Source organism: Oryctolagus cuniculus, chromosome 1 (genome assembly GCF_964237555.1).
Source record: "Oryctolagus cuniculus chromosome 1, mOryCun1.1, whole genome shotgun sequence".
In the NCBI taxonomy this organism is placed as follows: Eukaryota; Metazoa; Chordata; class Mammalia; order Lagomorpha; family Leporidae; genus Oryctolagus; species Oryctolagus cuniculus.
In genome coordinates, this window is record NC_091432.1 from 178,404,437 (window position 1) to 178,421,202 (window position 16,766).

Sequence of the window (16,766 nt, forward strand, 5' to 3'; positions counted from 1 at the left end):
AGCCGTTCAGACGCAGGGGAACAGCCACTGGTGCAGAAGCCAAATCCAAGAATTTCCCTCTGGGCTCTGGCACTAGCCCACAGACCGGGAAGGTTGCGCTGACCCTAAGAATCAGCGCAGCATTTAGTTCACAAAATGCAGGGTCTGGCTTCTCAGATTTTTACTCAGTAAGCAGGGAAAAGGAGTTAAAATCTGCTTTTCTAGTAGCCTCGGGATTCTGCGCCAGCAACCTGAGGACCTCACGCTGAGACCACCCTGAGACGCAAAGCCAGCCTCAGGTTCGCACGGGGAGGCGGGACGTCTGGAGCGGCAGCGCGCATGCGCGCGCTCGACCGCGAGCGCGCCGCGTCCCAGAGACGGCGCATGCGTTGGCTCGGCCCCCCAGCGAGGGCGCGCAGCTTCGCGGGCCGGCTCCGCCAATCGGAGCCCGGCGTACTTTGAGTACGTATCTCGGAGACGCGGGGGTGAGGGCTGCGGGAGGAAAGGGGAAGGCTGGGGCCGGTGGGAGCGGGGCGGGCTTGGGGCGGGGTCGGGGCGGGGCCGGCGACGCCTGTGAAAGTCTGCGGAGGTCTGAGACGGCAGCCGCCGCTTCTGCCCAGCCCCCGGAAGTGGCGGTTGTAAACTTCGCCTCCTAGAGGCAAGTCCCCTCCAGTCCCCCTGTGCTGTTCGTTCCTCCTCCCCGGGTCCTAGAGTCCGTCGGGTTCCACAGTTTTTGCTCCTACCCCTGATACGCGAGGGCTGCCCGGACTCCCTCCTGCCCCCGAGGGTTGAAGCTGCCCCTAGGCAGCTTGGGTGTGCGGTCTGGACCAGGCGAGACCCCTGAGGTAACCGAAGGGTGTGGAGACTTCGAGGAGAACGAGTTGGGGAGAAGAGATTTGGAGCGGAGCGGTGTAGGGGCTGCAGGGAGGGCTGTGGGAGTCCTCGAGTTAGCTTAGGGCTGTTAGGGTCGCCAGCGGGGACATACCGCCAGCGTCCCGGGCACAGTGTCTCCACCCAGCTGGGCGAGGATGCTGCAGCATCCGAGGCTGAGACGCAGCCGCAGTGCACTGAGGTCAGGCTGGGGACCAGACGGCCCGGACTTGGAGCTTCTTGGGTTTACAACTTCAGCCTGTGCTTCCCCCCAACCCCCCCTAGAATTAGTAATCCCTCCGAGGACAAAGGCCACGTTTTTCTCCTCCTCTTTTTAATGCTAGACGCCCTAAATGTTTGGTAACTAGAGTTGTGCTAGACTGTCTTCTGCAGCTTGTACTCTGAGAGACTTGGAAAAGTCAGCTTCGAGTTTTCCCAGAGCTGTAAATTCTCTGCACAAGTGGCGCCTCCTTTTGAATGTTTACTCCGTTATGATAATTATACCAGGGAAATACACATCGTTCGTTTCTATGTTATTACAATAGCATTTATTTATTAGAAAGAGTTGGTACTTTATTCCATTACCCATCAGGGTTTTATAGTTCTCATAACTTTGAAGAAAAGAACCTACCTTTTTGTCACTTGTCCTAACAGTGCAACAAAACAGTGGTAAGCTGGAAAGGAACATGGGTTTCCACGAAGGGCAGAGGAAAACAAACCTGCTAAGAGGAGAGGTGAAGGAATGGTGTTTTATATTTGGATCTCAGGCACATCAGGTAGCCTTAAGCTTAAGATAAGCGTATTGGCTTGGATCCTGAAGTTTCATTTACTTCTGACATTTTTTGATTGTCTGAGCCTCTTTGTGTTGATCTTGCTTTGATGAGAGACTCACACATCCCCCAGTGAAGGTGAAACATATAAGGACTGACAGACTCCCAACACCTGTGCGATTACTAATGAAGACAGCAGTACCTAGTGAAAGGATAGATTTTTGAGTCAGCCGTGTAGGGGCTGGAATTCTGATTTTCCCCCTGAGTGTCTTCAGTTACTCAGCGTTTACAAAATGCCTGTTTTCTCATTTGTAAGCTGTGCACAGTAGTCTTCTAGGTTTATTGGAAGGATTAAAGAGATCAGGGATGCTCAGCTCAGCATGTGGCCCATAGTAAGTGCTCAGTAATAGTAGTTCTTATTTTCCATCCACTTGTCCGTCCCTTTTCCTCCCATCTGTGCAGACATACTGAGAGATGAGCACATTTTGGATGCAGACTGAAGGACTCAAATATGAGGTAGGAAAATGTTGTACCAGCTGTGGCTCCGAACTCTTAAAGCAGAATTGTCTTCTGGCTAGTACTTCCTCTCAAGATGTCCAGATCCTTGGTTTCGTGGCCTGAATTGCCCTACTATCTATTTTTTTTTTAAAGAGCTTCTTATTGAAGAAATATGCATGTAATATCCCATTATCTATTTTAGTAGGAATGGTAAGAATATTCCCAACTCAGAAATGGAGAAGTTTAGGCCGGCGCCGTGGCTCACTAGGCTAATCCTCCACCTAGAGGCGCCGGCACACTGGGTTCTAGTCCCGGTCAGGGTGCCGGATTCTGTCCCGGTTGCCCCCCTTCCAGGCCAGCTCTCTGCTATGACCCAGGAGTGCAGTGGAGGACTTGGGCCCTGCACCCCATGGGAGACCAGGAAAAGCACCTGGATCCTGCCATCGGATCAGCGCGATGCACCGGCCGCAGAGGCCATTGGAGGGTGAACAAACGGCAAAAAAAGGAAGACCTTTCTCTCTGTCTCTCTCTCTCACTGTCCACTCTGCCTGTTAAAAAAAAAAAAAAAAAGAAAAAGAAATGGAGAAGTTTAAATGAAAAAAATCCATCAACATAAAAAGCTGATTTTAAACTTTGCCTTTGTCCACCGCAGCTACTGAATGGCTTGGTTTTTGTCCCAAGCCTGTGAAAAAGTTCCCATCCAGATTGAGTGTCCACTGAAGATCCAAGTTATCTTGTGTCCAGAAGACCCTGATTTGCTGTTGGGACATGGGGATGAATGAGCTGTGTCTGAGAAATCAGCAGCAGGGAGCAGAAGTGCTTCCCTGAGAAGTGAGGTCTTTGATGCTCCCTAGCTGGGGTGAGCCTTGTCTTGAAGGCCAGTAACGAGGTACATGGCAAGCTCTGGAGTCAGTCAACTTGGGTGTCAATCCAGACTCTGTCACTTTCTACAAATGTGACTTTTGGTAAATGACTAAATGTATTTAAGACTCAATTTCTTATTTTTTTTAGAAAGCATATTCTTGGGTATCCACCAAGAGTTTACTTATTTATTTATTTGTAAGTCAGAGTTAAAAGGAAATAGAGAGAGAGAGAGCGAGCTTTCATCTACTCATTCTCTCCGCAAATGGCCGTAATAGCCAGGGCTGGGCAAGGTTGAAGCCATGAGTTTCATCCAGGTTTTCCATGTGGGTGGCAGGCCCCAAGCACGTGGGCCATCTGCTGCTGCTTTATCAGACCACCACTACTCATATAGGATGCCAGTGTTGCATGCTGTGGCTGTACCTGCTATGTCGCAATGCTGGCCCCCCCGTTTTATTTTTTTAAAGATTTATTTAATTACGGGGCCGGCGCCGTGGCTCACTTGGTTAATCCTCTGGCTGCAGCGCCGGCATCCCATATGGGCGCCGGGTTCTAGTCCTGGTTGCTCCTCTTCCAGTCCAGCGATCTACTGTGGCCCGGGAGGGCAGTGGAGGATGGCCCAAGTACTTGGGCCCCTGCACCTGCATGGGAGACCAGGAAGAAGCACCTGGCTCCTGGCTTCGGACCGGTGCAGTTCCTGCTGTTGCAGCCACTTGGGGAGTGAACCAATGAAAGGAAGACCTTTATCTCTGTTTCTCTCTCTCTCACTGTCTGTAACTCTGTCAAATAAAAAAAAAAAAGATTAATTTTTTGAAATGTGGAGTTAGCGACAGAGAGATCCTCCATCTACAGGGTCACTCCCCTAATGGCCCCAAATACCAGGGGCTGGGGCAGGCTGAAGTCAGGAGGCTCCCACATGGTTAGCATTGGCCCAATTTTGGGCCATCTTTACTGCTTTCCCAGGCTAATTAGCAGAGAGTTGAATTGGAAGCAGAGCAGTCAGGACTTGAATGGGCATTCCTATGGGATGCCAGCATTACAAGCGACAGCTTAACCTTCTGTGCCACAACGCTGGCCTCTAAGGGAGGCTTTAGGTAGGATTTGTTTATGTTGAATTTTTTTTTTTAAGATTTTATTTATTTATTCGAAAGTCAGAGTTACACAGAGAGCAGAGAGGCAGAGAGAGAGAGAGGTCTTCCATCCATTGGTTCACCCCCCAGATGGCCGCAACGGCTGGAGCTGCACCGATCCAAATCCAGGAGCCAGGAGCTTCTTCTGGGTCTTCCATGCAGGTGCAGGGGCCCAAGGACTTGGGCCATCTTTTACTGCTTTCCCAGGCCATAGTAGAGAGCTGGATTGGAAGAGGAGCAGCTGGGTCTCGAACTGGCGCCGATATGGGATGCCAGCGCTTCAGGCCAGGGCATTAACCTACTGCACCACAGCGCTGGCCCCATATGTTGAGTTTTAAAATTTGAGATACAATTCACATAGCATAAAATTTACCATTTTAAACTATACAGTTAGACCGGCGCCGTGGCTCACTAGGCTAATCCTCTGACTGTGGCTCCAGCACCCCAGGTTCTAGTCTTGATTGGGGTGCTGGATTCTGTTCCGGTTGCTCCTCTTCCAGTTCAGCTCTCTGCTGTGGTCCAGGAAGGCAGTGGAGGATGGTCCAGGTCCTTGGGCCCTGCACCTTCATGGGAGACCAGGAGGAAGCACCTGGCTCCTGGCTTCGGATCGGCACAGCGCGCCAGCCGTAGTGACCATTTGGGAGGTGTACCAATGGAAGGAAGACCTTTCTGTCTCTCTCTCTCTCTCACTGTCTAACTCTGCCTGTCGAAAAAAAAAAAAGTACACAGTTAGATGTTTTAGTATATTCACTACATTGTACAACTGTAATGCTTGTCTAATTCAGGAACATTTGCATCACCTCTAAAAACAAAATTTGTACCTATTAACAGTAAGAGCCAACTTCTCTCTCACCTTCTGGCAACTGTGAACCTACTTTTTGTTTTCATAAATTTGCCTTTTTGGGAATTTCATATTATTGAGTGGTACTTACATGTGACTTTAAAGTAAGATATTCTGGTTTCATTTATTTTCTTTTGCAGAGAGAGGGAAAGAAAGAATGAACAAACCCATCCATTTGTTCATTCCTCAAATGCCTGGGAACCAGAAATACAATCTGCATCTTCCTTGTAGGTGGCATGGAACCAACCACTTGAGCCATCACCTGCTGCTTGTTAGGGTGTGCATTAGCAAGAAGCTGGAATCAGGAGTGGAGCTGGAACTTTAGCCCAGGAACTCCCACATGGGATATGGGTATCCAGTGTGGTGGCTTAACTACTATGACAAACTCTTTCCCTATCTAGGCTTTTTGTGTCTGGCTTCTTTCACTTAGTACAATGTTTTCAAGGTTTATCTATGTGGCATGTATCACTACTTCATTCCTTTTATACGACTGAATCATATTCCCCCTAATTTATCCATTGATTAGTTGATAGATATTTAGATCATTTTCACTTTTTGGCTGTTATGAACATTTGAGTACAAATTTTCTTTAAAGTTATTGCTGTTGATTTTGCTGGATCAAATTCTCAGGTCCTTTTTTTAAAATGTACGCTGTTGTGTTTCAAAATGTTTTCTTTTTTTTATTTTTTTATTTTTTTTTTGACAGGCAGAGTGGACAGTGAGAGAGAGAGACAGAGAGAAAGGTCTTCCTTTGCCGTTGGTTCATCCTCCAATGGCCGCCGCGGCCAGCGCGCTGCAGCCGGCGCACCGCGCTGATCCGATGGCAGGAGCCAGGAGCCAGGTGCTTTTCCTGGTCTCCCATGGGGTGCAGGGCCCAAGCACTTGGGCCATCCTCCACTGCACTCCCTGGCCACAGCAGAGGGCTGGCCTGGAAGAGGGGCAACCAGGACAGAATCCGGCGCCCCGACCGGGACTAGAACCCGGTGTGCCGGTGCCGCAAGGCGGAGGATTAGCCTAGTGAGCTGCGGCGCCGGCCATCAAAATGTTTTCTTGAATTACAGTTTTTATTGTTTATTCCATTTGTTTGCTTTGATGCTCTTATTCAGGGACCTCTGTTAGCCTCATGTTGGCTATTCTTTGCTTGTCTTTAGTATTTTATCTTCAGTCCTTTTGATCCCTTTCTTCAGGTTTTATTTAATATTTTTCTGTTTCATTTGCTATAATTTTTAAAAATTTTTTTAATTTGTTTATTTTTTTATTTTTTGACAGGCAGAGTGGACAGTGAGAGAGAGAGACAGAGAGAAAGGTCTTCCTTTGCCGTTGGTTCACCCCTCAATGGCTGCCGCGGCCGGCGCACTGCGGCCGGCGCACTGTGCTGATCCGATGGCAGGAGCCAGGAGCCAGGTACTTCTCCTGGTCTCCCATGGGGTGCAGGGCCCAAGCACTTGGGCCATCCTCCACTGCACTCCCTGGCCACAGCAGAGAGCTGGCCTGGAAGAGGGGCAACTGGGACAGAATCTGGTGCCCCGACTGGGACTAGAACCCGGTGTGCCGGCGCCGCAAGGTGGAGGATTAGCCTAGTGAGCCGCGGCGCCGGCCCTATGTCTTTTTTTTTTTTTTTTTTTAAGATTTATTTATTTATTTGAAAGTCTGAGTTACACAGAAAGAGGAGAGGCAGAGAGAGAGAGAGGTCTTCCATCCGATGGTTCACACCCCAGTTGGCCACAACAGACGGAGCTGCGCTGATCCGAACCCAGGAGCCAGGAGCCTCTTCTGGGTCTCCTATGTGGGTGCAGGGGCCCAAGGACTTGGGCCATCTTCTACTGCTTTCCCAGGCCATAGTAGAGACCTGGATTAGAAGTGGAACAGCTGGGTCTTGAACCGGTACCCATATGGTATGCCAGTGCTTCAGGCCAGGGTGTTAACCCGCTGTGCCACACTGCCTGCCCCATTACTGTGTCTTTTTTAAGACTTTAACTGTTAACCTCATCCCTGAGTTTTTCTAGTTCTGATTCATGTTCTTTCATATCTTAAACCATTTTAAAAGTGTCTTTTGGTTCATTATGAAACAGTGAGTTATAATTTTCCTCTGTTTCAGGGGCATACTTTTCATTTCTAGGATTCTTTTATGTCCCACACTCTTTTTTTCCTGTATTAACTTTATGTGGGTTTTGACCCCATTACTTTTCTGGTTTTTTTTTTTTTTTGATGATTAGTTTGTATGAACTTTGTGAATGAGGCATGATTGAGTAAACCTTTTCTAACTTAATTTAATCCTGTGTTAAATTGTTTTTTTGTGTGTGAAAGACTCTGGGGACTTTTTTTTTTTTTTTTTTAAAGATTTATTTATTTATTTGAGAGGCAGAGTAACAGAGAGAGGGAGAGACAGAGAGAGAGACAGGTCTTCCACCTGCTGGTTCACTCTCCAAATGGCTGTAACTGCTAGAGCTGGGCTAATCCTAAGCCTGGAACCAGGAGCTTCTTCTGGTCTCTCACATGGGTGCAGGGACCCAAGCGCTTGGGCCATATTCTACTGCTTTCCCAGGCTACAAGCAGGGAGCTGGATTGGAAGTGGAGCTGCCTGGACTTGAGCTTGAGCCCATATAGGATGCTGGCACCTCAGGTGGAGGCTTTACCTGCTATGCCACAGTGCCGCCTCTGGGGACTTTTTTCTGAGATCTAATGCTGTTTCCTCCTCCATTTTGGTCTGGGCCATCTCCAATTTTGTCATTATTTTTCCTATTCTCAATTTTGATCTTGTTCCTAGCAGTTTCTTTAGTTTGGGCCTCTGTCCAGGAAGGGGGCCTTGACAGGGCAGCTTCTGTACCAGCCCATTAATGGGTTTCTCACCGTTTATTCACCTGTTTCAGTCCTGGAATGAGCAGGTCTCTCCCACATTCATCTGCTGCTCTCAAATTGGCTTGTATTAAATATTTGTTGACTCTTGGGGTTTCTGTCAGCCTTATTGTTTCTCTTTGCTTTTCTCTATAGACAGCTTGATTACTCCTGGGCAAGTTTTGTAACTATTTGGCCTCTTAATTGTTTTTTTAATTAATTAACTTATTTGAAAGGCAGAGTTGGGCGGGGGGGGGGGGAGAGAGAGAGAGAATGAATCTTCCATCTGCTGGTTCACTCCCCATATGGCCACAATGGCCAGAGCTGAGCCGATCTGAAACCAGGAGCCAGGAGCTTCCTTTGGGTCTCCCATGTGGATGCAGGGGCCCAAGTACTTGGGTACTGCCTTCACAGGTCATTAGCAGGGAGCTGGATTGGAAGTGGAGCAGCCAGGACTTGAACCAGTGCCCATATGGGATGCCAGCGGTTTAACCCACTATGCTACAGTGCTGGCTTATAGAGGGAGAGGGGGGTTAAATACTGCTCTTGGTGTTGATTTCTGTATATAGGTGCTTTAGATAGGATTTTTGCAAAATTTCTCATTTAAATTAGTAGAGAATTAAATTACAGAAAAAGAGACTTGATAAAATACACATAAGAGCTGGTATGAAAACCTGTTTTCCAATTGTATGGATATCTTTGTGTTACTCAACTTTTTTTTCTTTTTTAACTTTTCATGAACATTTTCAAGCTTGTTCAAGGCCAGCATCCCATCTCCTTTGCCATGGTCTTTTGGTTTGTAGTAAGTAACAGATTGAAAATTAGCATGGGGTTTAGGGCCAGTGTTTTGGCACGGTGATAGCAGCATCCCATATGGGTGCTGGTCCTGGCTGCTCCAGTTCTGATCTAGCTCCCTGCTAATGGGCCTGGGATAGCAGCAGAGAATATCCTGAGTGTTTGAGCCTCTGCCACCCACATGGGAGACCCAGATGGAGTTCCAGGCTCCTGGCTTTGTGTTGGCCCAGCCCAGACATTGTGGCTATTTGGGGAGTGAATCAATAGATTCTACCTTTCAAATAAATAAATTAAACTCTCACTGATAAATCTAAAAATATTCCTGATTTTACTTTGTTTCATACTGAATGCTATGCCCTGGAGATAGCATACATATTCCTTTTTCAAATTTAAGAAGCATCTTTTAATTTTTTTTTTTAAGAGACAGAAACAGACGAACCCTCATGTGCTTGCTCACTTCCCACGTGCCTGTAATGGCTAGAGGTAGAGTTGGCTGAATCTAGGAGTCAGGAATTCAAACCAGTTCTCCCACGTGGGCTATAGGAACTCAGTTACTTGATCATCACTGCTGCCTCCAGGAAGGAAGCTAGAGTCAGGAGCTGGAACCTGATATTGAACTCAGGTGCTCCAACAAGTGTCTTAACTGTTATGCTAAGTGCCCACTCCTGGTGACTATCTTATGGTAATATTTTCATCTGAGAAATTAAAATAATCAAATTCTTCAATCATTACCTTGTTCTTACAAGAAGCAACATCATTTTAATATTTTGTCCTTTTTATTTCTAATCCTTTCTAAAAAATTTGAGAGGGGAAAAATAAGAGAGGGTGCCAGCACAAGCAAGAGCAAGTACAAGTGCTCGCATCCACTGGTTCACTCCCCAAATGCCTGCAGTGGCTGGTGCTGGGCCAGGTGCAAACAGGAGCTTGGAACTCAATCCCAGTGTTCCGTGTGGGCGGCAGGGACTTCATTGTGTGAGCCATCACTGCTGCTTCTCAGGGTCTGTATTAGCAGGAAGCTGGAGTGAGGAGCTAGAGCCTGGAATTGAACCTGGGTACTGTGATGTGAGAATTGGTGTCCTAACTAATATCTTAACTGCTAGGTTAAATGACTGCTCCTCTAATGCTTTTTGAAAGAAAGCCTTATTATCATTTATTTATTTAATGATTTATTTATTTATTTGAACGGCAGAGTGACAGAGAAAGGGAAAAACAGATTTTCCAATCTCTGATTCACTCTCCAGATGGCTGCAATGGCCAGTGGTGGGCCAGGCCAAAACCAGGAGGTTGGAACTTCATTTGGATCTCCCATGTGGGTGGCTGGAGCCCAAGCACTTGGACCATTGTCTGCTGTCTTCCCAGGTGCATTAGTGGGAAGCTGAATCAGAAGCAGAGGTGCCTGGACTTGAATTGGCACTCCAATATAGGATGCTGGTGTCACAAGCAGTGGCTTAGCCCACTGCTCTGCAGTGCTGGCTCCTATAGCATTTTAGAACTATGTATTTGTTATAATTTTAAAAATACAAATAGGTCAATCACATTCTCTCAGAATTCAATCATATAATTGCTGTTGTATTTTTTACTCTCTTAACAGAGTTCTGTCCATCTAACCTGAGACTCACAGACATCTTGGACAATTTTGATCATCAATAAAGAAGTTTATAATTAAGTAACAGTGGGGTTTTTGAAAGAGCTAGAAGAATTATCATGAATTTAAACACTTCGAGTAATCCCACTGGTGATACCCAAAGGTAATCCTCTATTCTTTTCCTTTAGTTAAAAAATGTTTTTGTTTGCAAGGACCAGGGAGAATTAAGTGATTAGTGGGACTAATTTTTTTTTAAAGGTTTATTATTTATTTTAAAGGCAGAGTTATAGAGGCAGAGGCAAAGAGAGAGAAAAAGATCTTCTATCTGCTGGTTCACTCTCCAAGTGACCACCAAGGGCCGGAGCTGGGCCAGTCCAAAGCCAGGAGCCAGGACCTTCTTCCAGCTCTCACAGTGGGGCTAATTTTAAGAATATTCATGGGAGGCCAGCGCCACGGCTCAATAGGCTAATCCTCCGCCTGCGACGCCGACACTCCAGGTTCTAGTCCCGGTCGGGGCACCGGATTCTGTCCTGGTTGCTCCTCTTCCAGTCCAGCTCTCTGCTGTGGCCCGGGAGTGCAGTGGAGGATGGCCCAGGTCCTTGGGCCTTGTACCTGCATGGGAGACCAGGTGAAGCACCTGGCTCCTGCCATCGGATCAGCGTGGTGTGCCAGCCACAGCGCGCCAGCTGCAGTGGACATTGGGGGATGAAAGGAAGACCTTTCTTTCTGTCTCTCTCTCTCTCTCTCTCACTGTCTACTCTGTCTGTCAAAAAAAAAAAAAAAAAAAAAGAATATTCATGGGAAGTAGAAATTTCATGGGACTGGAGGGGCAGGAATGATATCTCATAAGATGGCGCTGGATCTAGAAACTTCAGGAGATTCCTGCTGACCTTGTAGCCTGGACCACCTTGTAGCCTGTTCCTTTTTAACTTGGACCACAAAAGTTCATAGTCTGAAATTTCTCCTGTCACTAGAGTCTTGCTTATTCTTTTGTACTGTTCTGGATTTTTTTCCTTGTATTTCTGCTTATTCATATTTGTGTTTGTTCACTTTGTTTCTGCATACTTCTGTGGCTCTACTTTACCCCTTCTTTCTTCATTGCCATGGCTCTAATTCCTAGCTTCTGTTGTGAGCTGTTCCTTTACTGGTGTCTCAGTTTACTTTTCAAGAGGAAGCATCTAATTGCTGTTGCTCATCTCATCTTTTTTTGTACCATTGGTTTCTGCCTTTGGGTGAAGTGCCTACCTTAGTTCATTCTTCTCTGTAGTTGGAGTCCATAATGTGAAATTGGACCAGATAGGAGGAGAGTGCATTGTTTCCTAAGTGTGGTTTACAAAGAAATAAGTATAGAAATTGAAAGTAAATGTTTAGAAGTTTATATGATAATATAATAGTAATTTTCTGTCTGCTGAATCTAGAAATTAGACATTTATGGTTGTGTTCTATGTATTGTTTAAAATAAGATTTATTTATTTATTTGAAAAAGAGAGAGATCTTCAATCTGTTGGTTCACTCCCCAAGTGACTGCAATGGCTGGGTCTGAGCCAGACTGAAGCCAGGAACCAAGAGCTTCTTTCAGGTCTCCCACATAGGTGCTGTGCCCCAAGCACTTGGGTCATTTTCCAGTGCTTTCCCAAGACTTAAGCAGAGAGCTGGATTGGAAGTGGAGCAGCTGAGACTCGAACTGGTACTGATATGGGTTGCAGGCACTACAGGTGGAGGCTTAACTTTATATGCCTCAATGCCAGCCCCTGTAATCTGTTTTAAAAATAATCCATTTAAAAAATGTTTTAAAGAAGCATCACTGGGGCCGGCGCTGTGGTGTAGTAGGCTAAGCCTCTACCTGAGGTAGCAGCATCCCATATGGACACCCGTTCGTATCCTGGCTGCTCTTTTTCTGATCCAACTCTCTGCTTATGGCCTGGGAAAGCAGTGGAAGATGGCCTAGGTGCTTGGGCTGCTGCACCTGCATGGGAGATCTGGAAGAAGCTCCTAGCTCCTGGCTTCGGAATGGCTCAACTCTGACTGTCGTGGCTATTTTGGGAGTGAACCAGCAGATGGAAGACCTTTCTCTTTGTCTCCCCCCTCTCTGTAACTCTGCATATCAAATAAATAAAATCTGTTTTTACTTTTTTTTTTTTTTTAAAGAGCATCGTTGGGGTGGGGTGGACAAAGCCTTTCCTCACATTTAGTTTGAGAAGGATTGATTTATACTGCCTTTTCAGCAAGGATGTGTGGGTGTGTCAAGTACCATGACTAACATGTACTTTTGAGTGGGATTTGCTATACAAATGGTACCTACGCTTCTTTTGGAAGATATTTTTAAATCCTTTCTGCAGAAAGGTAGGGTATAAGTAAATTATAAACTTTTTTCTTTGCTTAGTTTTTTCAAATGTTGGAAGGGGCAAGATGAAGCATCATCAATTTGTTTTCTGCCATCACCTTAAAAACTACTGAATAAAGGATTTTCAGATTTCCTTCTTGTTCCAATATTCTATTTGTACACATTCATACATACATAAAAATAAATGTATATATGTATAGGCACATTAAAAAATTTTGAAAATATGAGGGGTGAGTGTGTGGCCTACTGGTTAAGCTGCCAGTTGGGTGTGTCTGGGTTTGAGTCCTGGCCTGCTGTCAATTCCACTCGTGGGAGACCCAGGATTGAGTTCTGGGCTCCTGGCTTCTGCAGGCATTTGGGAAATGAACTAGGATCTGAGTGTTGTCCGGCTGTCTTTTTCTGTGTCTGTGCCTCTCGAATAAATAAATGATTAATTAAAAATGCAAAAGAGCAAAACAATAAAACTACTTTTTTATTCTACTACTTTTTTTCCTACCACTTAGAGTTATCTATTGACAATATTTCTGTAAATGTTTGTTGAGAATTTTAAAAATGAAGATATCATTATATCATATAGGTATATATTTAAAATTAAAATAATATTTAACAGTATTTACTATTCTGATTTTTCAATTTGTAGGAAATATCAATATTCATCATAAGTTTTAATGGCTCAGTTGCTCTTCATAATTTTAGAAACTGGATAACTCTGTCTAAATTCTGTTTACCACTAGTCTACTCTCTGTTCTACATATTTGCCTTTTTTGAACAACTCATATAATATAAATGAAATCATGCAATATTTAGTTTTTGTGTCTGACTTCTTTCACTGTGCATGTTCTTGAGGTTTATCATGTCGCAGTGTATATCATACATTGTTTTTTTATTGATGAATAGTATTCCATTGTATGTTATACCATATTTTGTTTTCCCATTCATCAGTTGGTGTCTACTTGTCCAGTTGTTGCCACTTTTTGGCTACTATTAATAATGCTGTTCTGAATATATGCATGTAAGTCTTTGTGTTGATATGTATATTTATATTTCAGGTAGGTTCTTGCTGCATCATGTGGTAAACTTTTTTTTTAAGATAGATTTATTTATTTATTTTATTTTTGACAGGCAGAATGGACAGTGAGAGAGAGAGAGAGACAGAGAGAAAGGTCTTTCTTTGCTGTTGGTTCACCCTCCAATGGCCGCTGTGGCCGGCGCACTGCGCTGATCCAAAGCCAGGAGCCAGGTGCTTCTCCTGGTCTCCCATGGGGTGCAGGGCTCAAGCACTTGGGCCATCCTCCACTGCACTCCCGGGCCACAGCAGAGAGCTGGCCTGGAAGAGGGGCAACCGGGACAGAATCCGGCGCCCCGACCGGGACTAGAACCTGGTGTGCTGGCGCCGCAAGGCGGAGGATTAGCCTATTGAGCTGCGGCGCCGGCCAAGATTTATTTTATTTATTAGAAGGAGTTGCAGAGAGAGGTAAGACACAGAGAGAGACAGAGAGGTCTTCCATCCACTGTTTCACTAAGTGGCTGCAACAGCTGGAGCTGAGCTGATTCAAAGCCAGGAGCCAGGAGCTTCTTCCTGGTCTCCCATGTGAGTGCAAGGGCCCAGGGACTTGGGCCATCCTCCACTGCTTTCCCAGGCACATTAGCAGGGAGCTGGATCAGAAGTGGAGCAGCCAGGATTCAACTGGTGCCCCTGTGGGATGCCAGTGCTGCAGGTCTGGGCTTTAATTCACTGTACCATAGCGCCAGCCCTTGTAAACTTATGTTAAAGGTTTTCAGAATCTGCCAAATTGTGTTTCAAAGGACTGGACCATTTTACATTCTCACCAGCAATATATGACTGTTTTATTTCTATTTCTTGGTTAGCATTTTTTAAAAAGATTTTATTTATTTATTTGACAGAGAGTTGCAGACAGAGAGAGAGGGAGACAGAGAAAAAGGTCTTCTATCTGCTGGTTCATGTCCTAAATGAGAGTGGGCCATCTTTTACTGCTCTTCCAGGCCATAACAGAGAGCTGGACTGGAAGAGGAGCTGGCACCCATATAGGATACTGGCACTGCAGGCAGAGGCCTAGCCCACTGCGCCACAGTGCCAGCCCCACATTTGTTATTATATCTGACTTTTGATTTTAGCTATTGTAGGGACTATGAAGTGGTATGTTTTTTTGTGTGTGTGTGTGTGTGTGTGTTTGACAGGCAGAGTTAGAGAGAGAGACAGAGAGAAAGGTCTTCCTTTTCTGTGGGTTCACCCCCCCTAAGTGGCCGCTATGGTTGGCGTGTTGCAGCCTGCGCGCTGAGCCCATCTGAAGCCAGGAGCCAGGTGCTTCCTCCTGGTCTCCCATGCAGGTGCAGGGCCCAAGGACCTGGGCCATTCTCCACTGCACTTCTGGGCCACAGCAGAGAGCTGGACTGGAAGAGGAGCAACCGGGACAGAATCCAGCACCCCATCCGGGACTAGAACCCGGGGTGCCGGTGCCGTAGGCGGAGGATTAGCCTAGTGAGCTGTGGCGCTGGCCATGCTTTTGTGGTTTTAATTTGAATTTTCTTAATGATTAATCAAGAAAAGCACCCTTGCATATGCCTCTTGGCCATTCATATATCTTCTTCGATGAAACTTCTATTCAAGTTTTTTGTTTGTTTAAAAATTTTATTTATTTGAAAGGCAGAGCAACAGAAAAGGGGGTGGGGAGAGAGAGAGAGCAAGAGCGAGAGAGAGAGCGAGCTCTTCTATTACCTGTTTCACTCCCCAGCTGACTGCATCAACCAGGAGTCAAGAACTCCATCAGCGTCTCTCTTGTGGGTGGCAGGGACTCAAGCATTTGGGCCATCATCTGATGCCTCCTAGGCACATTTGCAGGAAGCTGGAGGGGAAGTGTGGAGTAACTAAGACTTGAACTTGGCACTCCCATGTGGGACACAGGTGTCCCAGGCAGTGGCTTAACTTGATCTGCCACAATGCTTGCCCCTGTTGTCTTATTTTTAAAGGAGGTTTTTTTTTGTTATTGAGCTTTAAGAAGTCTTTACATATTTTGGGTTTAAGTCCGTTATTGGGTTTATGATTTACAAATGTTTCCTCCCATTCAATGGCTTGGCACATTATTTTCTTAATAATGTATATGGAAGTACAAAAGTTTTTAACTTTGAGGAAGTCCAGTTAAGCAGTTCTTTTCCTATGTGGATTGTGCTTTCAGTTTTATGTCTAAGAAATGTCTGATTAATATAAGGTCCTGAAGACATTTCTATGTTTTCTTCTAGAAGTTTTATAATGTTAGGTCTATGTTCAAGTCTGTGCTGCATTTTAAAACATTTTTTTGGTTTATTTTATTATTTGAAAGGGAGACAGAAAGAGAAGGCAGACACAAATAAGAGAAAATGTGATATTTGTCTTTCTGATATGGCTTGATGGCTGTCATATCATTTGATAGATATTTATAAATATTGCTTCACTGAATTATACTTTGTATGTGACAATATACCTTTGTCTACATTATGATTATTGCCATGAAGCCCTCATTTTGTGATATTAATATTTCTGTTTTCAGGAAAAATTAACATATATGTATGAATATAATATCTACACATGAAGTGAATGTGGCAAAGTGTTAAAAATTATTAAATTTTGGGGCCAGTGCTGTGGCGTAGCAGGTGGAGCTGCCGCCTGCAGTGCTGGCATCTCATGTGGGTGCTGGTTTGAGACCTGTCTGCTCCACTTCCAATCCAGCTCTCTGCTATGGCCTGGGAAAGCAGTGGAAGATGGCCCAAGTGCTTGGGCCCTGCACCTGCGTGGGAGACCCGGAAGAAGCTCCTGGCTCCTGACTTCAGATTGTTGCAGCTCTGGCCATTGTGGCCAACTGGGGAGTGAACCAGCAGATGGAAGACCTCTCTCTGCTTCTCCTACTTTCTGTGTGTAATTCTGACTTTCAAATAAATAAATCTTTGAAAAAAAAATGTTAAATTTTAACACTTAAAATATGGAATAAGCTTAAAAATAAAGACACAGGGAGCTTTTCCATTTGCTGATTCAACCCCAAATGCCCAATATCCAGGACTGGGCCAGGCTAAAACTAGGAGCCTTGGGGCTGGCGCTGTGGCACAGCTGGTTAACGCCTTGGCCGAAGGGCTGGCATACCATATGGCCGCTGGTTCTAGTCCTGGCTGAAAGCAGTAGAAGATGGCCCCAAGTCCTTGGGCCCCTGCACCCATGCGGGAGACCTGAAGGAAGCTCCTGGCTCCTGGCTTCGGATTGGCACCGTTG

At 45.6% G+C, this 16,766-nt stretch overlaps 1 protein-coding gene across 19 annotated transcripts in view; it reads left to right on the plus strand.

Annotated features, from left to right (window-relative positions):
• Positions 1 to 303: 303 nt before the first annotated feature.
• Positions 304 to 16,766, plus strand: part of CCDC171 (coiled-coil domain containing 171) — a 395,951-nt gene continuing 379,488 nt past the window's right edge. For 9 of the 19 annotated variants that reach the window (XR_011380113.1, XM_070052428.1, XM_051845357.2 and 6 more), the window contains exons 1-2: positions 532 to 824; positions 10,171 to 10,327. Coding sequence is in view for 15 of the 19 variants with exons in the window: in XM_070052428.1 (XP_069908529.1) it covers positions 10,284 to 10,327 (44 nt within the window). In the remaining 4 variants the exon portion in view is untranslated. Of the gene's footprint in view, positions 442 to 525; positions 825 to 2,081; positions 2,136 to 10,170; positions 10,328 to 16,766 lie in introns of those variants that run through there. The other 10 variants (XM_051845363.2, XM_070052448.1, XM_051845352.2 and 7 more) reach the window with 6 other exon arrangements.